The sequence below is a fragment of the Marmota flaviventris genome, chromosome 13, assembly GCF_047511675.1.
Source record: "Marmota flaviventris isolate mMarFla1 chromosome 13, mMarFla1.hap1, whole genome shotgun sequence".
In the NCBI taxonomy this organism is placed as follows: Eukaryota; Metazoa; Chordata; class Mammalia; order Rodentia; family Sciuridae; genus Marmota; species Marmota flaviventris.
In genome coordinates this window covers 16,480,549-16,506,085 of record NC_092510.1, presented here as the reverse complement: position 1 = coordinate 16,506,085, position 25,537 = coordinate 16,480,549, and the positions used below count along the sequence as shown (strand labels likewise).

Below are 25,537 nucleotides of genomic sequence, written 5' to 3'. Positions count from 1 at the left end.
AAGAGAATGAGTATATATGTAGGGATGGAGGAGGATGATATGTATATATCCTTCAGAGCACCAAGGATAGGTCCTTCCCCAGTGGGATGAGTATTCTTCTAATCCTGATGTCTAGTTTGGCTCCCTGTCAAGCTGTGACATGAGCATGAGATTTGAAACAGGGCTTTGGGAGAAGGTTGATTAAGAAAATAAGAGGACCAACTAATGTCCTTTTTTCCCAGTCTTGATCAGGCACTGCCTCGTTGAAGTCCTGATCCCTGACTCTAGGGGCTCCAGCATTGCTCTTGTGATGAGGAAGTGATAGAGTTGAGTTGCTCACATATGAAGACCGAATAGCAGAGGTGATCAGGCCCAGAGAAAGGCAGACCCGATCCCTGTTGACTGAGCCTATTGACAGACCCCCATTCAGTCTGGTAGATGTTCCAGTCATCTACCCCCAAATTCGGTGGGGTCCATGTTGAGTTCACTAGGCAACAGAAGCTAGGATGGAAGAAGTGTGTGCAGGTGTTTATTGAAACCCCAATTTAGTAAACAGGCATGGGAAGGAGAAGGGAACAGGAATGGCAAGACAGGTGGAACTGTCTTTCAACCTTAATGACAGCCCCAGATAGTCAGCAAGGATTTCTGGAGCCAGAATGACCGTTGAAAGCTGTTCCAGATTGGGCTGAAATTACTTGGTTTTTATATCAAATGTTGGCAAATTACTGCCTGTCAGCCAAATGCAGGTTGCCACCTGTATTTTTTTTTATTTTAATTTTTTTTTTATTTGTCCATTTCATATATACAGGGCAGTAGCCACCTGTTTTGTTAACAAGGTTTTATTGGAACATCAATAATTTATCTATTGTCTACAGCTGTTTTCACACTACATTGGCAGAGCTGTGTGACCCATAAAGCCTCTAATATTTACTATCTAGCCCTTTATAGAAGACATTTGCTAGTCCCTGCTTTGTGTTCCCATGTTCATCGCCACTAGGCATGGGCTTCCTGAGAAAGGGTGTGACTTTGAGCCCCATGGCTCTCTGCAGCTGAGGGCTGTCTCATGAACCACTCACGGCAGGGGAGACAGCAGGTTATTCAGTGAAGGGGAACCTGGGTAGGGCTCATGGTGGCCCCCACAGTGGCCTAGAATAACTTCTCCACTTTGCTTACAGTTTTATGGGTGAGGAAGACCTCAGATGGACAGTGTCTGACCTCTGTGGCCTCTGCTGGGATGGAAAATCCACTTGTAAGATGACTTTCTTGTAAAGTAATCCTAGGCCTCTTTTTCTGGGCATCTCTTCTTTCAGGGTTTCTCTATGTAGTGGGATAATCATACTTATTATGTCTTACATGAGGGCTTCACAAGCTGGGATTTTGAGGTCGCTTGGCCTGTGAAGGACCACCCCAGAGTTGGTACAGAGACACTTCTGCAGTGTTGTATTGGCCAAAGTGGTCATGGATCTGCCCAGATTTGAGAGGTGGACCCATAGGTGCCACCTTTTAAGGGAGCATGGCAAAATCATGGCAATGAGATCCTGTTAACACCATCTTTACATGGCACAGAACACTACAGTGGCAAAGCTGGACCAAAGCCAGGTCTCCCAGGACATGGGGCGGCTAACTGTGCAATTCCTTCCCAACTCTGGAGTCACTGCCATCACATGGGTAGCTTGAAGTGACCATGTGTGAATAGGACACCTTGAGAATGGACTTTGCCCAGCACCAACCACATAGACCCTATTGTGAAACATTCCAGCACACCACTGTTGCTATGGGAAAATTTTTAGTTTGAAATTCACATGGGGACAGCAGCATATATTGAGCACCAAGTGTGTCTGTGTCCTGGAATCTCAGTATAACTCTATGAGGTATTACTGGTTCCCTTTGTTTTAGAGAAGAGGAGCTTGAGTCTTGGTGAAGTTGAGCAACTCAGTAGGATTTGAATTGGGGTCTCTTTATTCTTGCTACCTTGCCTCACAGAGGCAGGAGCCAGGAGGAGAATGAGAGCACTGCTCTGAAAAAAGAATAGGTTAGCAGTGAGGGACAAAAGGCAGCTAAAAAAGCTGGGTAGAGCCTGAGACCTGGGGTCAGGGGGCAGTGGGGCAGCCTGGGCAGGTGGGAAGGATTGGACAGTGGGGCCTGCATTTGAGCTTCCCTGCCAAGGGAAATCTCCCTTTCTCCTGTTCTTCCCTCCCCCGTCTCCTTCTCCTTCCTTCTGCCCCAGGGAAGCTCAGTCGTCAGGCCAGACCACTGGGCTGAAGAGGAGAGGAAAAAAGACTTTTTATGAGCCTGTCTGAGGATGTACCAGTGTCCTACATTGATGATAGTCTCCTTTCTTTATCGTTCCCAGTTTTTGGACTTGTGTCAGACTTGGCAGTGTTTTATCTTTAATCCTTATAATACCCAAATAGGTCTTGTGATTCCTTTTTGGTGGGAAAATGAGGCTCAGCGTGATGGGATACTTTTCAGGTTATAGAGCTAGCTGTAGCAGAATTAAGATTTGAACAGGAATGTGCTGATTCTGGACCACCCACACCACACTACCCTCAGTTTGAATGGTTGAGGGGCACAGAGAACACTGAAGAGGGCTGGACAAGCAAACGGGCAACAGGGCTTCATTCATGGGGTAGTTTAGTTTTTATTTTCTCATCTTTTCTTTCTACCCAACCCCCTACCCCCAACAAATTGAAGGATTCCCTCTCCTCCTATTGTTTGTTTTAACAGTAATAAAAAAGATACAAAAAAGGTTTTGTATTGTTGAGCCTGGAGACAGTATAGGGGATGTGGCCAATGATGTAGCAGAAAGGAGAAGGCAGGGTGGAGGGTGTAAGGAGGAGAGGTAGGCCACCCCATGATCAGGGTCCATACTCTCTGCAAGCCTCTGCTGCCCACATGAGCTCCTGGATTTCCTGGCTGGGCTCAGGCCCTGTGGTGTCCTTTGGGAAGGAGGCCTACAGGAGGGCTTCCTGCTTTTGCCAGGCCATTGAGGGTAGAGTTCCATGGTTCATAGAGTCACCTCACCGTGTGGGTAAATCATAGGAATGCTTTGCAGAAGGAGAATGGAATTAACCATGGAAAAATGGTTCTCAGTTTTTGGGGATTTATTAAAAATGCTGTTTCTTGGTCCTACTTTTTTTGGGGGGAGGCGATGTTACTTGGGATTGAACCCTGTCACCCATGCTAGGCAAGTGCTTTGCCACTGAGCTACCTCCCCAGCTCTTCCTGGTTCCCACTCTTGGAAACCTTCATGCAGGAAGTGGAAGGGAAGCCCAAAACCTACATTTCTCAAGGCATCCCTGTATAGGTTTGATACCAGTGGACTCTGGGCTATACATGCTAAGACAGACACTGACTTGGAGGGTGCAAGGGTGGTATATGACACTTTTTTTTAAGAAGTCACACTTTTGTAATTATTGCTTCATCTCATGAATACCCATTTTCTTACTCTGGATGTAGAAGCAGTAGGTATAATGTTTATGGAGCTGTCTTGCTGAAAGAAAGATAAAGAAAACAGCAGTTATGTGCATAATTACACTTAATTATTGTGTTGTAAATATATGGGTAAACTTGATAAAGATTAAATTATATAAACTCTTATTAAAAGTTCTTTGTTATTTGCCATTAATCACCACTGTGAATTTTTAAAGGAAGTTTGCTTTTTTATTTACTGGATAGAAAAGTTTTGAATGTTTGCTTTCTGCCTGGGAGTGTGCAGGGGAAGGTAAAATAGTGTTCAGCAGTTGGTAGGACTGACAACTTTCCTGCATAGACATACAGTCTGGCCAAGGAGATAGACTAAATCAATCCTCTCAACCAGCTACACACATTTCCGTTTTGTCTAAGTTTATTTTTATTAAGTAAAGTCATCTTATTCATTGAAAAATCACATTTATAAATGCATTATTTACATATAAACAAATACTAAACAAAAATATTCTTGTGAGATCACATATTCTGGTTGGTTGGGGGAAAAAAAAACATACAGATTATATCCCTGCTAGGTACTAATTGAGATAGGATATCCTGTTCAAAGGTGGCCTGTGGCTTTTTTCCATTAGTGAGTTAAGACTTCTAAGTATGTTTAATTAAGATGTTTAAAAGATACTTTGATCCCCCCAGCTAACAATCTTTTGTCTCTGCTTTGTCCCTTCATTTGTAAAACATGGCACATTAGGAAAGTGGTTCTCAAGTGCTTACAAGCACTATATGAATGCTGAATTCTCACAGAACATACAGAGAATTTGTGGTTTCACAGCAAGATATGATTTCAGCACATTTTCATGCTATCTTGTTTAACATTTGAGCATGCTGATAGTCTGTGAGAGAATGTGTCACTGTGAAACAGAACTATCATCTCCAACCTCTACTTCTGGGTTCTCAGTGTTGCAGGTGGCGAACTCTTTGACTTCTTGGCTGAAAAAGAATCTTTGACTGAGGAGGAAGCAACTGAATTTCTCAAACAAATTCTCAATGGTGTTTGCTACCTGCACTCCCTCCAGATTGCCCACTTTGATCTTAAGGTATGTTTCCTGAGCATATAGGCCAGATGGAAGCTTAAGCTGGCAGGAGCAGAGGCAGGGGTGGGGGTGGGGGGCGTGGAGGCGTTGTTTGCCAAGAAAAATTGAGGCATCTGAAAGAGTATATATATTTTTTTCCTGTATGGGTTTAACAAATGAAGTTATTAATATAAATCAGCAAGCTACTGTGGGATGCCTAACTTTTTAGTGGGATAGAGGCTTAAGGTAAATAATTACATTCAAGAATCCTTGGGAAAGACTTGAGAGTTCTTACCAGCCAGGTCTTTAAGCAAGGGGGTTGCTCTTGGTTACCAGGTTATTGAAGTCTGGAGGGGCCAGTGGTTGGCACAATTTTAATCCTCCTGCGGTTGTGAGCATAAAGAAGTTGTCCTGAGCTCTACTTTCCTTTTGATGCAAAGTTGTGGTCTGAACCTGTCACTGGTTACCAAGCAATTCTGAGATTAGCCAATTAGGGTCTTTACCTGCCTGGAGACAAGCTATTATGGGAGATTAAAAAACATATGTCTTTCTCAGAGGCTTGCTTTCTTTGAAAAAAGAAGACACACAGAGGCCATGGAAAGTAACACTGTTAGATTCAAATTCTGGCTCAAGAAGTGAGAAGAGATGTGGCAAAGTATAATTCAGATCCTTGGAGCTAGGATGAAACTTTAAGAGGAGGGAGGATTTTTCTCCATATTTATGATAGCAGAGCTCTCAAGGACCTATCTGTATCTCTCACTCCCAATACTCACTGATATACTCCCCAAAGGTGGCTTGTCGCAAACACCTGTGTTTCTCTGCTTGATGTCTTGTTTTTTGCCCTGGGAGCTGGAAATGTCACAGAGTAAATCCCACAGAGCAGCAGTAGAGAATGGGAGATAGTGGGTAAAGACCCCAACACCTTCCTTCTTCAGTTGGAATGACCCTGACTTCTACTTTTTCTCCCTTGTTGCCCAGAAGGATTATGCTCTTGTCATCCCCACCTTGATAAGACACCTTGTACTGCTTCCTTCTGTTTCTTGCCTCCTCGTCCCCACAATACCACTTATACCCAAATCCTTGTCTGAGGCTTGCTTCTGGAAGAACCCAAACCAAAATATCTGTTTTTCCAGAAATTCTCCTTCAACTCCCCTTCTCTGCTTATTTTTTTTTTTTTTTTTTAGTTTTTTTTTTTAGGAGTAAGTAAGAACTGTTTTGCCTTCTTATCTTTAGCATCATAACATGTAACAGCTTTTTCCCCCTCTTTTTTTAAAGCCTGAGAACATAATGCTTTTGGATAGAAATGTCCCTAAACCTCGGATCAAGATTATCGATTTTGGCTTGGCCCATAAAATTGACTTTGGAAATGAATTCAAGAACATATTTGGGACACCAGAGTTTGTTGGTAAATATCCTTGTTCCTTTGGTTATTTTGTCTCATGAACATGATGCTGGCAGAATTTCCCCAGCTCTAAGATTATTTCCCTGGTCCGTCATATCTTTGGTTGTCACATGAAGATAGAATCTCTTGGTTTGCTGTCTTTCCAATCTAAATGAATGTTTATTTCCTCTTAGCTCCTGAGATAGTCAACTATGAACCTCTTGGTCTTGAGGCGGATATGTGGTAAGGAACATGTCCTTGCTGCTATTATCTTTCTGATTTATTTTACTGTTTTTCTGACATGTTTTTTTTTGTTTTGTTTTTGTGTCTAGGAGTATTGGGGTAATAACTTATATTCTGTAAGTACCAGAATTCACAACTTGAATTCTTTCCTTTTCTTTGAGACCATATGTTTAATTACCATTAAATGTGCCATATTGATCTCTTCAGCTTGTACATGCTCTTTATGTAAACATATTCATTTTACACCCCCTAAACATGTTTAGTTTATACTAATTAAACATTTTCTCCTGATTTGGAATGAATCATCAGAAATGGCAGCATAATCACTGTAAAAAAAGCATGGCTGTCCATCACTGCTGAGGAAATAGAAGAGTTGTTTTAAAAACTACTAGATGCTGTTTTATTTTTTATAATTTTTTTTTTATTTTTTTTTAAATTTTTTATTGTTGGCTGTTCAAAACATTACATAGTTCTTGATATATCATATTTCACAATTTGATTCAAGTGGGTTATGAGCTCCCATTTTTACCCCATATACAGATTGCAGAATCACATCAGTTGCACATCCATTGATTTACATATTGCCATACTAGTGTCTGTTGTATTCTGCTGCCTTTCCTATACTCTACTATCCCCCCTCCCCTCCCCTCCCCTCCCCTCTTCTCTCTCTGCCCCCTCTACTGACATTCGTTTGTCCCCCTTGTATTATTTTTCCCCTTCCCCTCACTTCCTCTTGTATGTGCTTTTGTATAACTCTGAGGGTCTCCTTCCATTTCCATGCATTTTCCCTTCTCTCTCCCTTTCCCTCCCACCTCTCATCCCTGCTTAATGTTAATCTTCTTCTCATGCTCTTCGACCCTACTCTGTTCTTATTACTCTCCTTATATCAAAGAAGACATTTGGCATTTGTTTTTTAGGGATTGGCTAGCTTCACTTAGCATAATCTGCTCTAATGCCATCCATTTCCCTGTAAATTCTATGATTTTGTCATTTTTTAATGCAGAGTAATACTCCATTGTGTATAAATGCCACATTTTTTTTATCCATTCATCCATTGAAGGGCATCTAGGTTGGTTCCACAGTCTAGCTATTGTGAATTGTGCTGCTATGAACATCGATGTAGCAGTGTCCCTGTAGCATGCTCTTTTTAGGTCTTTAGGGAATAGACCGAGAAGGGGAATAGCTGGGTCAAATGGTGGCTCCATTCCCAGCTTTCCAAGAAATCTCCATACTGCTTTCCAAATTGGCTGCACCAATTTGCAGTCCCACCAGCAATGTACAAGTGTACCCTTTTCCCCACATCCTCGCCAGCACTTGTTGTTGTTTGACTTCATAATGGCTGCCAATCTAACTGGAGTGAGATGGTATCTTAGGGTGGTTTTGATTTGCATTTCTCTGACTGCTAGAGATGGTGAGCATTTTTTCATGTACTTGTTGATTGATTGTATGTCCTCCTCTGAGAAGTGTCTGTTCAGGTCCTTGGCCCATTTGTTGATTGGGTTGTTTGTTCTCTTATTGTCTAATTTTTTGAGTTCTTTGTATACTCTGGATATTAGGGCTCTATCTGAAGTGTGAGGAGTAAAGATTTGTTCCCAGGATGTAGGCTCTCTATTTACCTCTCTTATTGTATCTTTTGCTGAGAAAAAACTTTTTAGTTTGAGTAAGTCCCATTTGTTGATTCTAGTTATTAACTTATGTGCTATGGGTGTCCTATTGAGGAATTTGGAGCCCGACCCCACAGTATGTAGATCGTAGCCAACTTTTTCTTCTATCAGACGGCATGTCTCTGATTTGATATCAAGCTCCTTGATCCATTTTGAATTAACTTTTGTGCATGGCGAGAGAAAGGGATTCAGTTTCATTTTGTTGCATATGGATTTCCAGTTTTCCCAGCACCATTTGTTGAAGATGCTATCCTTCCTCCATTGCATGCTTTTAGCCCCTTTATCAAATATAAGGTAGTTGTAGTTTTGTGGATTGGTTTCTGTGTCCTCTATTCTGTACCATTGGTCCACCCGCCTGTTTTGGTACCAGTACCATGCTGTTTTTGTTACTATTGCTCTGTAGTATAGTTTGAAGTCTGGTATCGCTATACCGCCTGATTCACACTTCCTGCTTAGCATTGTTTTTGCTATTCTGGGTCTTTTATTTTTCTAGATGCTGTTTTAAATTAACTTTTTCAGTGAATTCTTTGCATTAAACTGGAGCTTTGTTCATGACAGTTGAATGCCTCATGGAATGTAATTCTTTTTTTGGTACTAGAGATTGAAACTAGAGGTACTTAATCATTGAACCACACCCCCAGCCTTTGTTTTTTATTTTGAGACAGGGTCCTGCTAAGTTGCTTAGTGCCTCATTAAATTACTGACGTTGGCCTCCAACTTGCAATCCTCCTCTGTCAGCCTCTGGATTACAGATGTGTGCCACCATGCCTAGCATGGAATGTTATTCTAAAGTCACTCCCAAGCACCAGATTCTAATTGTACCTCATGCTCCCCTAATCAGCTGTTGTAGGAGCAAAAATAACAACACAAGAAGCAATCATTGATCTGTGTTTCACTTCATTTTTAACAGCCTAAGTGGGGCCTCCCCATTTCTTGGAGACACTAAGCAAGAAACATTAGCAAATGTATCTGCTGTCAACTATGAATTTGAGGATGAGTACTTCAGTAACACCAGTGCCCTAGCCAAAGATTTCATCAGAAGACTTCTGGTCAAGGATCCAAAGTGAGTGTCTATAATTCCTGTAAGGCGCTTGGCTCCAGGCTCTGCTAGCCAAGGGCCAGCATCTGTCCCATGCACATAGCCACTTTTATCAGACCCTGGTTGTTCTACCTGCTGAAGGGAAGTATGACATGTGAAATGCTTCAGAAAGTAAAATCAGGGCCCACCTGCTTATTTGGCCTAAAAGGTACAATGAAATAATCAGAATAAGGCAACTATTCGTTTTTGGCATTTTCTATGAAGCAGGCCCTGAACTGCATTTTTCAGAATGTCTATCTGCTTGCTAGGCCGAGTCAGCTTGGAAATAACCTTAGTGTTTGCTGTTGTGGTCACAGAATGTTTTTTTTCTTCCTCTCTCGCCCTCCCTCAAAGGAAGAGAATGACAATTCAAGATAGTTTGCAGCATCCTTGGATCAAGGCAAGTTGCATATTATGTTGCTGTTTTAATAATTTTTAAAGCAATTTGGTTTAGGCATTCTAGAATTCAGTTGACCTACAGTATCACCAACCACAGATCATACCTGCAGTGTTAGGAGTGCTATGGTGCCATATTTTAAGACTACTGATTAGAGAAATGAGAAAAGGTCAAGTCCACTCAATAGTCACATTTAATTTTGGTGGGTGATTGTCCAGACAGTACATTTTTAAAATTTTTGCATTAATTTCTAGCATGTAAATATCGTATAAGATCTGTATTTCTAGCTTCTCTTGAAAAGTCTGAAGATTTACCAACAATGAGCCCTCTTTCTACATGGCCATGGGAATGACACTGCTGCCTTTTGCCAGTGCATGTGGTTACCTGTTGGCATATGATGCCTTTGCATTACCTACCTCCTTGGCGTTTGGGTTAAAGGAACTGAATTTGCTTCAAACTAAGACAGAAAGGACTAAGGTTTGGGGATGTTTGTCAGCTTTCCAATACTGTGATGAAATCCCTGAGAAAATGGATTTATAAGGAGAAAAATTTTATTTTGGCTCATGGTTTCAGTCCATGGTTAGTTGATTCCATTGTGTATAGATGGGTGGCAGAGCAAAGCTGTTCACCTCATAGGGGCTGAAATGCAGAGAGAGGGAAAGAAATGGCAGGGCTTCAATATCCTCTCCAAGGGCACGCCCGCAATGATCTAATATCCTATAACAAGGTCCTACCTCCTAAAAATTTCACTACGTCCCAATAGTTCCACAAGTTGGTGATCAAGCCTTTAGCATATGAACCTTTGGAGGCATTTAAGAGCTGAATCATAATGGGGGGATATGATAGTTACATAATAAAATCATAGAACCAATAAGTGAGCATTTGTAGAAGTTAGTTTGGGGCCAGTGGAAAACTTTTTTGCCTTTTTGTGTTCCCAACAGTTTTCTGGATTGCCTCTCTCAGAGGTAGAATCTCCTACCAAATGCATCTGTTGAACAAGGTGCAGCAGAAAGAATTCAAATGCTATAGGAAAAGCCAAATTTGCACACTTTGGAAGTTGCTCCTAGTTCACAGTTACTTGATGATACTCAGGTTTAAACACTTCATAATATTAGCCACTGCTTGACTCTTGCCATTCCCAAACTGTCATTGTGGAAAGTTGTAATTTAACTTGGCTCCAAACTCAATTTCTCACCATGATTCAGTTTTATGGCTCATATATAAAACTTTCAGCCATAAAGTTAGCCTGCTGAGATGAGGTTCCTAGATCTTGCATGTTTTCCCAGCTTGTTGTGCTATTTTAGGAAGGTGAATGTGTAAGCCTGTTTGGAAAAATGAGAGGTTTTAAAAAGTTGTCATATAACCCATTTCTGTAATTAGAGAGCTCTAAGTTTTTTTTTTTTTGAACTTTCTTTTTAGCCTAAAGATACGCAACAAGCACTTAGTAGAAAAGCATCTGCAGTAAATATGGAGAAGTTTAAGAAGTTTGCAGCCCGAAAAAAATGGAAAGTAAGATTGTCTGGGGGATTAATAAATTCTGTTTCTTCAGTATAGCTCTGTTTTGTCAGGTCTCATTTCTTCTATAACCAGCAGCTGGAACATACATCCATTTAAAAAAAATAATCTGTAATATTCAACTCCATTATACTATTTTCAAAGGCAAGAAAAATTCATAGTTTAGTCCTATTTAATTTTTTTCAAATGCAATTTTGCATTTTCTTTTATCAAAATCATTCCTAAGGCATTTTTATATTATTATTATAAAAATTAGTGAAGTCTTTTTCTAAATAAGATAGATACACCAAGCCACATTTTAAATAAATGTATTCTTTAGCACAATGGCATTGCATTTATAGCAGCACATGTGCAAATGGTTCTCTAAATCCAGCCTTCCACTGTAAGTGGTTGGGTGGGGTAGGGTGGGGCCAGGAGCATTTGCAATGTGGCCTCTTCCACTTCTTCAATGTGTATGAGACATTGGTTCAGAAATCCTTAAAACAATCAAAGTTCAAGTTTCAGAAAGTGATAGGATGGGTTTCTGTGCCCAGGGTGATGTCAATACCAGAGGAAGCAAGGATGGCTGTGTCTTGCCATCCCTGGGCCATCAGTGTATCTCATGTTCACACCTACTGAATTTTGGGTGCTTCAATAGGGATGAGAACTACAGCACTAAATTCTGAATGAAGAGTGAGACTTACAATGTGAAGAGAACCACCTTAAGTTTCATTCTCTCCCTCCCCCTACCCCCACCTCTCATTCTTACTTGTTCTTTGAGAATAAATATAGAGATTTGTCTTAGAGACTAAGACATTATCTACCATTATTACTCATATGGGCTGACAGGCTCAGAGCAAGGCCATCACATACTACACTTCTCTGAGTGGGGACATCCAGGGTTTTTTTTAGGGTTCAATTGTATTCCTTAAAGAATAGAGAATTAAGTGAGGAGAGAGAAGTGATGTGGAATATCCAATTCTAAAGCTTAATAATGAAATTCAAAAGGAGAATCACTCTATTCTGTTGTCTTTATTTATAAGAACTTCAGATTATTCTTCAGGCAGATTACAGTCTAACTAACCGTGGGATCACCCACCTGGAGAACATGTGCTCTCAGCAGTGAACACTATCTCAATGACTTTGTCATTTGCACTAATTTGAGCATTGTTACATAAGTTATTTTTTCTCCTCTCCTCCTGATATTTTTCTTTCTTTCCTTCTTTCTTTCTTTCTTTTTTTTTTAAAGCAATCTGTTCGCTTGATATCACTGTGCCAAAGATTATCCAGATCATTCTTGTCCAGAAGTAACATGAGTGTTGCCAGAAGCGATGATACTCTGGTAAGCAAACCTGTTTGCCCTGGTGAACTTGTTTTTTAGTTCTGTGTATTTAGGATGTTTAGATTGTTCTGTTTGTTTAGAAGCTTAGAAGACATGAAATCATGGAAATACCAGGCCTGTTCTTATTCCTCTCGAGATGGATGATTTTGGCCCCTTGTGGCTTCTTTCTTCCTCTTTTCACTTTGATTTGGTTGGCACTATCCTCACTCCCACTTCTGCTCCCTCTATAACACTACTCCCCACACAACACTTGCACGTTACATACCCGTGCACATGACATACACACATGCACACACTTAAAGAGACACACACTCTAATAAGTAGAAGAGGAAAGAGCTTATTCTGATTTTCATGAACTAAAATGAAGGCCCTCAGCTGCCACTGACCTGGAGAACTTGGCATCATAGTGGTACAGAGAGGGCAGACCATCTTCCCTCAGCAAGCCTAGCATACAGTGCTGCTTGCTGGCATGCCAGGGTAGACCAGAAGGTCTTGATTTATTGGTACTGCACTGAGGCCCTTGAGAAAGGCAACTCACTTCTTTTTCCCAATCAAAACTGAAACCTAACCACTCATGAGCTCTTCAGATATGACTAGACACATCTGAATTCAGCAAGACTTTCCCTGATAGTTAAACAACAGGGCTTTGTTAACTCTGGAGGTAAAGGGACTCCAGGAAAGGCAGACAGTTTGGTGGGAACTCCTGTGCTCTGTAACTAAATAGTCAGCATTTCCAGGGTGGAAATCTGGACACCAAAGGCATGCATCACACATTAGCACATACTAACTCTTTTCTTTTCCCCTGAAGGTGGTAGTTTCATTGGGGGCTACAGGTCTAGTTTTATAAGGAGTAAAAAGAGATAGGGGATGTTAAAAAAGTAAAAGGAAGTAGGAGAAAGGTAATTTAGGAAGAGGGAGAAGGGAGAAGAAGAGGAAGGTTTCCTTGGGAATATTCAGAAGACATTCCCAACTGTGAATCTAACTATGAACGGACAACTATGAATATAAGTAAGTTAAAGGGAATGAATAAAGATTGCAAATTTTAATGACCCTGAATAACCAGTGAGGAGAAAATACATGTGAAAAGTTTAGGGTAGGAGAGAGACCACGTTAGGGAGATCCCTTTCTAGAATCCAGATTCTCTGTCATTTCCATATTTTGCTAATCATGGGGAAAAGTATAAAACTCTCTTACTCCTTTAATACCCCTAATTCTCTTGATTTTCATCCCCATGCAGGTGAATCTTGGTTATCAATTTGGAATGTGATAGAAAAGCAAAACCAATGGCATCCTTAGATACATTTTCTATACAAATATTACTAAAACCCTTCAGAGTTTGTTTGGATTCAGATCCAAAGAAAAGAGAGTGAGTTCAGAGTGCTTTCATTTTGCCCTCACAAGCAGAGACTTAGCTTCTCTGGATAGACTGCTCCAGATTTGAAATTTCAGTAGCCACACCTAAATATTTATAGTCCAGATATTTATTTGGGATTTTTCTAGCTTATTCCTTGGTTTTAATGCACCACGTTTTGGAAAGAAAATTTCTGGTAAGAAAATTAACAAAGAAGGATTGAACAAATTTGTCATTCAACATTCTGTAGTTATTTTTCCTTTGTAATTAGGAATGTGGCCATTAACTGTTTTCTGGTCCCCTTTTTTTTTTTTTTTTTTTAAATGTTTCTCCCCATTAGAGCTAACATTTTTTTTTTTTTTTTTTTTTTTTTGGTAAAATTGTGACCATCTATAAGAGAATTTTGATATGTTATTTTAGAACTAGAGAAGGAAGACATTTGAGTGATCAAAAAATGATGTCTATAATTAAAAATTGAAGACTTATTTTATGCTAAGATACTATTTTGTTTGTTCTATAGTTTTTCTTTTTTCATATCCAGAAAGTTTATATTATGCCCTTAGTTCTCCATGACACTTTCTGGGACTCTATTTTGATAGATTCTTCAGGATAAAAACAAAGGGTTATTTGTCATAATCATTTTTGGAAATCTGAATCTCTGAAAGCTGTTTTGCTCCCTAGGTTACAATGCAGGTGGCATTAGGCTCCAGGCAAAAGTAGATGGGATTAACTTGCAGAACAGAAAGAGCAAAAAGTCACTTCTTAGGTCCCTTCATGACCATGTAGATTAGAGAATGAAAAGCCTCAATTTCTTTGGATGAACCTTTTATGCTGATAGGAGGTTCATCCAGAAGAAATTGAGGCCTCTAATGTTATTGTCTCAAGTCACCATGGTACATGACCAGAAAGCTAATTCTCCATCCTTGATGTCTTTCCTAGGATGAGGAGGACTCCTTTGTAATGAAAGCCATCATCCATGCCATCAATGACGACAATGTCCCAGGCCTGCAGCACCTGCTGGGATCATTGTCCAACTATGATGTTAACCAACCCAACAAGGTCTGATTCTCTTCTGCCTGGGTGGTGGAGCGGTGGACCCCAGTTAAGTTTGGAAAGACCCCAGCTGCTTCTCCATTCTCCCTTACAATTGGAAACTCTATACTGTGGGAAAACCCACTTTATGAGTTGCAAATGAAGTCTTTTTGCATTGAGGAAATGCAATGAAGTCATTTTTGCAATGAAAGCAGTTTCATTCCCCTACTGTAACCCCACCCATGAAATCTTGTATCTTCTCATCTGGCACATGGCAATGTCACCTTTGACTGTGAATCCAAAAGAGGAAGGGCATCTTGTCCTCCTGACCCTCTTCTCTTCTGTTCAGCAACAGTAGCTCTGTGTTCTTGAGGTCTGGGAATAACAATGATAGGATAGGGCTTTTCCTTTCTTACCAAACCTGAAAATCTTGTTTGTGTGTGTATGTGTGTGTGTGTGTGTGTGTGTGTGTGTGTGTGTGTGTGTATGTTTGTGTGTGTGTATGTATATATATATATATTTTTTTTTTCATGTATTTCAGCATGGGACACCTCCATTGCTCATTGCTGCTGGCTGTGGGAATATTCAAATACTACAATTACTTATAAAACGTGGCTCAAGAATTGATGTCCAAGATAAGGTCATAATTTTGTTTTATTGAAAATGGATTCATTTATTAAGTATTTAAAATTGTCTCCTAATTGTAGGGGTAATAGAGAAAAAAAATGTATGCCTATTTCTTAGTTTTCTATCAAGGAAGCTGAACTGCTTAAGCTGCCTGTGTAATATCACACATTTATCTCCCCCTTGTTCTGTGCTAGCATCAGCATTTCTTTGTACCTTCCTCAGATTTCACTCCTTACTGATCAAATTTATTTAACAGTGTTAGATCTCACCTTTGGAAAACAATTTATTTTCTAGTTAATCTAATTAGAAATGCACTTGCTTGCATATTTATTAAGGCAACCAAATAAGAATGATACACTTTGAGGTATACATTGCGTTAGAAGTGCAGACACAGTTGAGTAACAAGTGATCATCATTACTGTAGATCTGTCATTAGCATTCTTACACTTTCAACAGAACTATAAATGGATTAAATTTGACCCTTTACAGTATAGTCATTTTCCTTGGGTTCTGCATCCACAGATTCAACCAACTATGGATCAAAAATATTTGTTAAAAAATTTTCAGAAAGTTTTTCTTTTCTTTATTCCCCAAACAATACAGTATAAAATTTTTTCTTGGTATTTATATTCTGTTATTATAAATGTGATCTAGAGATGATTTAAAATATATGGGAGGATGTACACAGATTCTATGTGAATACCACACTATTTTATGTAAGCAATTTGACCATCCATGGATTTTGGTGTGGGCCCAGAATCCTAGATAAAATCTTACTCAGATACAGAGATCTTACTGTACAAGAAATTCTAACCAGAGGTTGAAATAAGGGTTTTTAAAAAAGAAAACCAATTTGTTTTTTTTTTTAACTTTGAAACAATTTTAGATTTATGAAAAAATGTTGTAGATAGTGTGGAGAGTTCCCTTTTGCCCTTTACCCTGCTACCTCTAATGTTACTGTCTCAGGTCACCATAGTACAGTTGTCAAAACTCTAAAATCGAATGGGGGCTTTGTTTTTCTTGGAAGTGGTTCGTTCCTTTGGGATTTGTCATCACATAGGAAGGGAAACAGAGTGATTCTGGGAATGCATATTTTGAATCTATTGGCTCTTTAGAAATGTGAGTCTACATTGGTTTTCATGCAGGGTGGATCAAATGCCATCTACTGGGCCTCTCGTCATGGTCACGTGGACACTTTGAAATTTCTCAATGAGAACAAATGCCCTTTGGATGTTAAAGACAAGGTAAGGCCACTCTTCTTAGGAGGAAGAGAAGGAAGTAATTAAAGAATGCATTTGAAGGCTGGCATGCCATATCCATTAGAACCCAAAGTGTAAGGATTCAGGGCTGCTGTCCTTCTGCAGATGACTTCAGGTGGATGTTCCTTTGTGCCTGTGCCATGGTCTAATATTAAAATCTGCCTTAGACTGAAATCTTGGAGGTTGTTGTCAGAATGTGCAAGCAGTGGATCATCTTCCTCATGGCATGGACACTCAGAGTTCTAGTAGGGAGACAACCAGATAGAGGCCTAAGCCCTGATTTTCTGACTCTTCTTATACTCTTAAGCAAATCTCTACCTTTTTCTTTCCTTTGAAGTGGCTGACAATGTTGACCTTACACATACTGGCACTAGAAGATTAAGGATATAATATATATAAAGTAAGACTTTTGGGGACAAAGGTGTTACTAAGGCTTGTGATTTACTAAGGTCCTTTAATGCATGTTTCATTCAGTCCATATAACAATCCTGTGAATTAATTGGAACTGGCCTGAACCTAGGATTCCTACCTTCTCCTTCATTACTTATTCTACTATACAATACCTCTCTGCTTCCAATAATCATAGACTAATTTGTCATTTACTTAAGGCTACCACACACTATTGTTTGGGTTGTGCACTGCCCCATACACAAGGGATGACATTTATATCAAAGACACTCTTAGCTTTCTGTGACAAAATATTTGATAAAATCAACCTAAAGGGAAGAAAAGTTTATTTTGGTTTATGGATTCAGAGATTTCAGTTCATGGTCAGTTGGCTTCATAGCTTTAGAGCTGTGTCAAGAAAAAACATCATGGTGGGGAGTACATGAGGGAGAAACATTCTCATTTTATTGTGCTTAGGAAGAGGAGGGGGGGCAGAGAGAGAAAGGGAAGGAGGAAGGGAGAGAGAGAAAGGGTCTGGGGTCTCCAAATTCTCTTCAAGGGCAGAATTCCAATGACTTGACTTCATTCTACTAAGCCCCACCTTCTAAAATTTCTACCATAGCGCCCACATGCTGGAGACCAAACCTTTTAATATATATCCTTTTGGGGGACATTTAAGATTCAAACCATAACACACAAATTGATGACTGCAGTTTTGTCAGTTTGCAATAAAATATCTTGTTTTGTCTTTATTTAATTTATTCTGACATTTTTGGTGGGCAGACATAAGTACAGTATCTCAAAGAAGTGTACTTGTTATTAATTCACAGAAAGTTGTCATACGAACAAACATGGATGTTCTTTAAAGTCTCCAAGACTGTAAAATATAAGCTGCTAAGCATAGACAAAGAGATAAGAAACTTGTTATGAAAAGAACTGTATTTTTAAATAATTGTTGTATGAGGAATCTAATATTGAAAAAGGAATTTCGTGTTTTTAAGAAAATCAAACAGCTAGAAGCATCCACATATAAAAGGGTATAAGCACTCGTGGATAAAGAGCATATTCACACTGAGCTGGCCAACTGGGGGATTTATTCTAACAGGATGGGCTAGATGTGTGGGGTTGATGCTAGCTGCCTGGTGGCAGCCCCATGCCCTTTCTGACCTGTTCTCCTAAGGGGCCTCTGACCTGAGGGGATTCCACTCAAGGGGAGGGTGTAGACCAGGTATGCTTTGGAGGGGTCTTGTATTCAGTCCCCACAGCTTGCACACATAGGTAGCTCTGACTCATGGGCCCTCTTTCTTTTGCAGTCTGGAGAGACAGCCCTTCATGTGGCATCCCGCTATGGCCATGCTGATGTGGTTCACTTATTGTGCTGCTTCGGCTCTAATCCCAATTTCCAGGACAAGGTAGGTCATGGTTGCAGATGTGCTCACTTCATTCTGCTCTCTGCATTCATGTACAGGCAGCCAAAGGAGACAGTGGAGTCTGCCCTAGTTTTATTCAATTAGTTTTCTTCTTGTTTCCATTATAGAGCACAGGCCATCATTAGAAGCATTCTGTAACACAGGGGTCCATGCCAGCTTAGGTTCTGACCTCTTCATTCATGTATTTAATCCTCTAGATAACCCTGTGAAGTGGATTTCCATGATTATCATCCTCTCTGTACAGGTGAAACTGAAGGAGAGAGAAGTCCCATGACTTGCCCAAGCCCTTCTAAGTGAGAGCCAGGGCCCGAACCCACATGGTCTAGTTTCAGTATTCACATTTATAACCACTGTACTGTAATAGACTCTTATAGATAGATATGTGTCTAATGATGTTGATCATGAAGGTACAGACCTTGTGGTCCTGGATTCCAGGCTAGCCCTTTTCTTGACTAGTTAAAGCACCGTTATCTTGATTGCTATCTTGCCAAAGTGATCATGCTGTTATGACTTGTCTTTGTGTTATATACATAACAGAAACAGTCAAACATGAAAATTATTAAGAAAATTTATGCTCAGAAAAGTGCTCTTTCCTATTAATAGTTTCAGATGAAGGGAATAATGGCAATTTTATAAGAAAGGTTCTATAAATCTACACATATGAAAGCTCTGTAGTTCCAAAAAGCTGAAACAGTGGTTTCAGTGGGCCCCTGAAAGTTAGTTATCAGCGATATGCTGAGAAAGTCAAATATATCCAACACCAGATGTTGAGGAGAGAAAATTAACTAAGGAGAAATATTGGATCTGCTCCTTGATGGTAGCAACTCACACCGTATTGCTATTTCAGATGAATATTTTGTTCCTATAGTTTTGAGCTCTATTCCTCTACCTCCTTAACTTGACTTTGCTTTTGGATTCAAATGGGGCTCTCACCATGCTTCATGTTTGCTTTGACTTTATTACATTCCTCTTCTTTGTGCCTTGTCTCCTTGGCCAGGAAGAAGAAACCCCTCTGCACTGTGCTGCCTGGCATGGGTATTACCCTGTTGCCAGAGCCCTTTGTGAAGCCGGCTGTAATGTGAACATTAAGAACAGAGAAGGAGAGACGCCCCTTCTGACAGCCTCTGCCAGGGGCTACCATGACATTGTGGAGTGTCTGGCTGAACATGGAGCTGACCTTAATGCCTCTGACAAGGTGCTTCACGGGGGCATGTGTTGCACTCACTGAGAAGTGATCTGGAGAGCAAGAGAAATGACTCAATTTGTTTCTCTAAGAAAACAAGCTCTTTTTAAAAATTATTTGTTCTTTCTAGTTATGCATAATAATAGAGTGTATTTTGACATATTATATATACATGGAGTATAACTTCCCATTCTGAAAACAAGCTATTGAATGTAACCAATTGTAATTATCTTTTCTCTGTTCCAAAGATTTTGTGAACTTTACTTTTCTAGATTCCTTTTAATAATCAAAGTCACTTGTGGCATATGACATTTTATAAATTGGTAAAACTATTTTGGTATCTATTTTTAACTTTAAACTTTTTAGCTCTGGAAAAAGTACAGTGTTGATCACTGAATCCCAGACAATTCTCATTGAGTACTAAAGCTGGCAACACACTATTAAGTTTTAGATAAACAAAGAAAGAGATAGTTTATTTACTTCTACCACCAGTTCATTGTAAAAGGACAATGAACCAGTTTTTTTTGTCTAGCAATTTCAATTCTAGACCAGGTGTTCCCTTTAACTAAGCAAATTCAACATAATCTGTTTTTATTATGAACTTGTATTTAAAATGAGCCTGGGATATTTCTGTGTATAGTTGGATTTGGGATGTGGTAGTTCATTTATTTATTTATTAATATTATTTTTTAGATGTTGATGAACCTTTATTTTATTCCATTTATTTATTTGTGGGGTTAAGAATCAAATCCAGTGCCTCACACATGGCTAGGCAAGCACTCTACCACTGAGCCACAACCCCAGCCCTAGTAGTTCATTTAATAACTTCTAGTTGTGAAATATTATTGTGATACAGAGTAGGGGTTCTCAGCTGAGGCAGCTTTGCTCCTAGGGGACTTTTGATAAAATCTGAAGACATATTCTGGGTGTCAGCTAGGGTTGGGGCTTGCTACTGGCATATAGTAGACCTAGACCAATTTTGTTCTGTTAAGCATCCTACAACTCAGAGGAGCCTCCGCAATGGAATTATCCTGCCCAAAACAACATTAGCACTGGGGTGCAGAAACTCTAGTACAGAAGAGTAATAGGAATGTTTTTACTCCCTAACAACTCTTGAAACTCAGCACATCCATTCTAGCAGGTAGAATGAATTCCCAGGCTGGGTTTCATGGGATGTGGAGGGTAAGCACATTACATCTGGTTCTCATATGTATGACAGCTGTCGAGCAAATAATTTCTTGTTGCTTTGTTAGTTTCCTCTAGTGTAAAATAAAGAAATAAGCTCTCTACTTAGGAAGTTAGTAAGTATTTCTAGGTAATGTTTTTGAAAATGTTTTGATTTAACAGGCCTTTGGAATACCAACAATTGTTTATGTCTTGTAAGTGCAGAGACAAAGAAATATAGGTTCTTTCTATTAATTGAACTGCACAAACCTAAATTAATCAAGCAGGTGGTCAGCTTAGGCTGTGATGATGATGCAGAAAAGCCTCTCCCGCCCTTCTAGAGCTAAGTTTATGACATTTTAATTCCTCATTTAGGCTTTGTAGTAGTGATCCTGTTGCCTGTTGAGCCCTACACAGGCTGGCAGGGAAGGTGTACCTCATTGCTGCCCTCCTAAATGAAAGCTCTCATGGTCTGTTCCAGGATGGACACATTGCCCTTCATCTTGCTGTACGACGCTGCCAGATGGAGGTCATTAAGACTCTCATCAGCCAGGGGTGTTTTGTGGATTTTCAAGACAGACATGGCAACACGCCGCTCCATGTGGCCTGCAAGGATGGCAATGTGCCAATCGTGGTGGCCCTCTGTGAAGCAAATTGTAATTTGGACCTCTCAAACAAGGTAAGCATGAGGAGAAGAGCCCTGCATTCCAACTGTGTCCACCCATCCTCCTGCTTCAGGATGTGGGCCATGTTTCTGTTTATACTCTTCATTGTTTAAGTGAATGTCTCTCATGTGCCATTTGTTATTTTTTCCAAGACGGTTCCATTTTAAGCTGTTTTACAGGTGACATTTGAACAATCTCCTAGAATAGCAGAAAGTTGTTGCATTAATGAGTACTTCCTGCTTTGCTTGGATTCCCATTGATGGTCATCTTGAATGAGTGTGTGTGTGTGTGTGTGTGTGTGTGTGTGTGTGTTTATGTCTCGCAGGCTCCTGGAGAGCAATCAGAGAATATGGTACAAAGAAAGGCATCTTTACTAGGGCACTAAGTCTTCAGGAAATGCCTGATCAGATGATTTGGTTCCTAGGACCTTACATCTCTTCTGATCTTTCTCCATTTAGAGTTTTATGGTTAAAATTTCCTAACACCTTTCTTTGTGCTAAATAAATTTGGGAAGACTGAGGGGATTTTATCATCTCATCAATAATAAAGAAATGAAAACAATAAATTGTGTACATCTATATTCATAAAAAAATCCCATATGCGAATTTCTAGAGTAGGTTGCTGCCTTTCCTTTCCCCTGAATCCCATCTCAACTTTCATTACCAAATAAGATAGAACATTTGGATATTCATATTATTTTAGCCCTGTAACTGTATGAAAGAAAGCACTGTTTTGTTATGATTATGTTAAAAACAAAGTCCATGTGGAATTGATTTTTTAATTGTGGAACATGTTTGTTTACAAAATCCTACAGTGCCAGCAGGATTTTGTTTGATTTGTTGAGATAAAAGAATTAATATCTGAAACAGCTGGAAAATTATATTTCTACAGGAAAATCATTCCTACTGCATGTTACATGAGTACTTGTAATGAAAACTGAAGTTACTAATCTTCATATTCTGAGAATGTGGAAAGGCAATATTCTAGGTTTCAGCCATTTGCTGTTGGTTGATTTCTTGGTTTATCCCATTCTAGTCTTGCTAAGTGGTTATGTAAGTGGCTTACTGGGACAGCTGAATGTAATATCAAGTAGTGTCAAGACCCTGGCTTTCCTTCTAGTATTGCTTATGTGAATCAAAAGCAGCTTCATGGAACATGATATACTTATTAGACTACCTTTAGATTTGGCCATTATATGCATAGTGGGCCTTCTGTGTGTACACTATCTGGAATGTAGCTCAGTGGTAGAGCATGACTAGCATACAGGATGCCCTGGATTTGATCCCCAGCTTTAAACAAACAAAAATCCTAGGGCATTTGGTGGAAATGTTTCTATATTTTTAGTATTGCAAATGGCTATGGTAGTAAAAAATAAATGTTGACACAAGTTTGTGTTTTTTACTATATATGGCAAAGCATTGGTATACAGAGGCATTCAATAGATGATTTTGTCATTGAATTAGGCTCGGCTAGACTGAAAATCATTAATTCCATATTATTAGCCTCTTGGAATCAGTGGCAAAGTTCAGACACTTAATGCCAAACCTATTTGGAGCAGAAATGCTGGTTATCCATAGCTTTTCATCGTGTTACACTTCAGGCAGACTCTACAGTTGGGCTTCGATGCTCAGATCCTTAGCACACCATGATTTTGTGTAGAAAAGAAGTTTGTTTATCTCCGAGATTTGCAGGCTGAAAGTCCAAGATCAGGGAACCATCTGGCCTGCTTCTAGTGAGGGTCTTCTGGCCGGATCATAACATGGTGGATATCATCATGTGGTGGGGTGGGAGGAAGAGAGAGAGAGAGAGAGAGAGAACCCGAGACCACATGGTAGAGAGGAGGCAAGAGAGAAGCTGACTGCTTTATAACAACCCATTATTGTATAAATCTAGTCCTTTGAGAAATTAACAGAGATTAATTAATGCCTATGACTAGAAGCCTTCTTTCCAGTCACAGGCATTAATCCCTTCTGAGGGTGGAGCCACAGTGACCTAACCACCTCTAGTAGACCTCACTCCTGAAAGTTTCTTCCATCTCTTAGTACTTTACAGTGGAGAGCAAAACTCCATCACATGAAACTTAGGGAGACAAAACTATATCTGAACCTTAGTACTCTTGTTTTTCTATTTTTTCTCCCCTACTCTTTTTTTTTTTTTTTTTAATAAAGAAAAGTAATAGAGGCTCTATAGAATGGTGTGCAGGAAAATAAAGGAAAGACATCATTTCTTCACTAAAGCACAACTAATCCACCTTTATGCATGTTTGTTCAAATAGGGGATTGTTAGTGTGGATATGGCATGGTGGCATCCACATTCTCAAGCAGATTGTCACTCTTTCCTCAGGGTGTTGTTGTCTTGCCTCCTTCCTGCTAGATCACATTCCCTAGAGACAAATTCTACCCATCACCAGCATGTGACAGTACCTTGTCACTACCTTTGATGCTCACTGTAATGAAAGACATTATTTCATGCTTCATTCTTCTCATATGAAGGTCAGAACAGTGACTGTTTAACACAGCTGTGTTGGAGATCACACAAGAGAAAAGGAAGGGACCACATAGAATGCATCGTCATGGATGTGTCATCCTTACTGTTTATATCTTTTGGCTCTTTTCATAAGCAACAACAGAGAAAGCAAGTTGCATGCACAGACAGAGACAACACACACACACACATACACACACACACAGAGCTGGGAGTGTGAGTACTCCATGGCTGACAAGCACTGATTAATTAATACACTTTTTGGTTAGTAAGGTGCCAGCACTCAGGACCTTGTGGATACGAGTGTGGATGATTCTGCCCCCCTGCTGCTTTTAGGCAGACAAGTACACATTCAAAAGTAGCAATCCCTCACATTGTCGTCATGCTGGGACAGGGTTCTCAAGGTTCTATGGAAACCCAGAATCAATACTTTGAAAACTAAAGAAATCAGAGAAAGTTTACAAAGGTGGTGACTTAAAATGGCTAGGGCTTTGACAGGTGAAGAGGTCAGGAGAGCCAATTTTAGATAGAGGAAATCATGTGTATATGTTGGTAACTGTAGGTGACATGACAATAGGGGACATGGTGAGGCTCTTTAGAGAGAAGGCAATGGGGGAAAGGAACATGCTGATACTAGCAAAAGGCCCAGAATATAGTGCTAAGAAATACAAGTTCTGTTCCATCTAAAATTGGGGGGCTTTGAAACTGTCAGTCATTGTTTGTCTCATTATTAGACTTCTCTTCATCATCTCTTTTCTATAAAACTATATGTGTGTGTATGTCTGTGTGTGTGTATATTTTTTTCATAAGCAAAATTATATCTTCTTTACATTTTATCTTCCAAACTTGTTTTCTTTCTCACACTAACTCCAGGATATTTGAAAGCTTAATATGTGCTTTCTAAATGACTTTAGAGATGATGGTAAACAAAAGGTGAATGTGTGTACATAATGCAGTATCATTTAAAATGGCAAGAAGCTGGAATTCCCTGAAGTGTCTGTCCTCTGTGGGCTGGATAAATCAATCATTATGTAGTCCTGCACTGAGTATTATTCAGATATTCAAAAACATGTAATAGATTTTAGTTACAGATATGAAAAAGCATCTACAATCTATTGTTAGGTGAATAAAGCAAGTGATGTAGAGTATGACCACATCTTGGCTTTTAAAATTGTGTACCCTATATTAAAGATTCATAGCTAAGAGCTTGGAAGGAAATGCACCAAAATGTTCAGTAGGGAGGGCTCTGAGCAGGGGAACCTGTGGAGGAAAGGTGAGTAACGCTGAGGATTCGTTTCTATATTGTTAGGATATTTTATTTTTTTCTTCAAACTAATATTTTATTAAGTACAGTATCATTTAGGTACATTTATCTTTATAAAACTAACTTCCTTTTTTGGTAAAAATAGCCCCAAACTGCTGGCCCTTCCTAGGCAGCCCTTGAAATTCTGTGGTTGGCTCTTGGCCTTGCCACCCACTCCCGTATCCCCCAAAGCTGAAAAATCTCCTGGGGTTAGGTGCAGTCTTGGATGGGGTTAGGTGCAGCCGGCTGGATCCATCATGCCTGCTTGAAACAGCAAGGTGTAAGGCAATTGATGTGAGGTCCTCTCTCCAGCAACCACACCTCTGTTAGAGCTGGTGGGGGAGCAACTTCTTCCCCTCCTACCTGAAATATCAGTTCATCAGTTGGGCAGCATGCCCATCAGAACTTGTTTGTATATTTTAAATGAGCATGTTTTAACTTCATAACAAAAACAGATGTGCAAATAAGCAGCATAAAACAGAGAGTCCCAAACTTTATCAAATCACAACATCTTTAGCATCTCAGTAATTTCTATTTCCCCTTCCCCTAGGGCAAAAGAAATACTTTCTACCGAT

At 39.7% G+C, this 25,537-nt stretch overlaps 1 protein-coding gene across 4 annotated transcripts in view; it reads left to right on the top strand.

Moving 5' to 3' along the window:
- Positions 1-25,537, top strand: part of Dapk1 (death associated protein kinase 1) — a 187,222-nt gene that overhangs the window by 126,042 nt on the left and 35,643 nt on the right. For all 4 annotated transcript variants that reach the window (XM_027923110.2, XM_071600485.1, XM_071600486.1 and 1 more), the window contains 14 exons: positions 4,364-4,502; positions 5,754-5,883; positions 6,054-6,102; positions 6,192-6,218; positions 8,677-8,829; positions 9,199-9,244; positions 10,661-10,750; positions 11,985-12,077; positions 14,368-14,487; positions 15,002-15,100; positions 16,233-16,331; positions 18,047-18,145; positions 19,161-19,358; positions 20,992-21,189. In XM_027923110.2, coding sequence (XP_027778911.1) covers positions 4,364-4,502; positions 5,754-5,883; positions 6,054-6,102; positions 6,192-6,218; positions 8,677-8,829; positions 9,199-9,244; positions 10,661-10,750; positions 11,985-12,077; positions 14,368-14,487; positions 15,002-15,100; positions 16,233-16,331; positions 18,047-18,145; positions 19,161-19,358; positions 20,992-21,189 — 1,540 coding nt within the window. The remainder of the gene's footprint in view (positions 1-4,363; positions 4,503-5,753; positions 5,884-6,053; positions 6,103-6,191; positions 6,219-8,676; positions 8,830-9,198; positions 9,245-10,660; positions 10,751-11,984; positions 12,078-14,367; positions 14,488-15,001; positions 15,101-16,232; positions 16,332-18,046; positions 18,146-19,160; positions 19,359-20,991; positions 21,190-25,537) is intronic.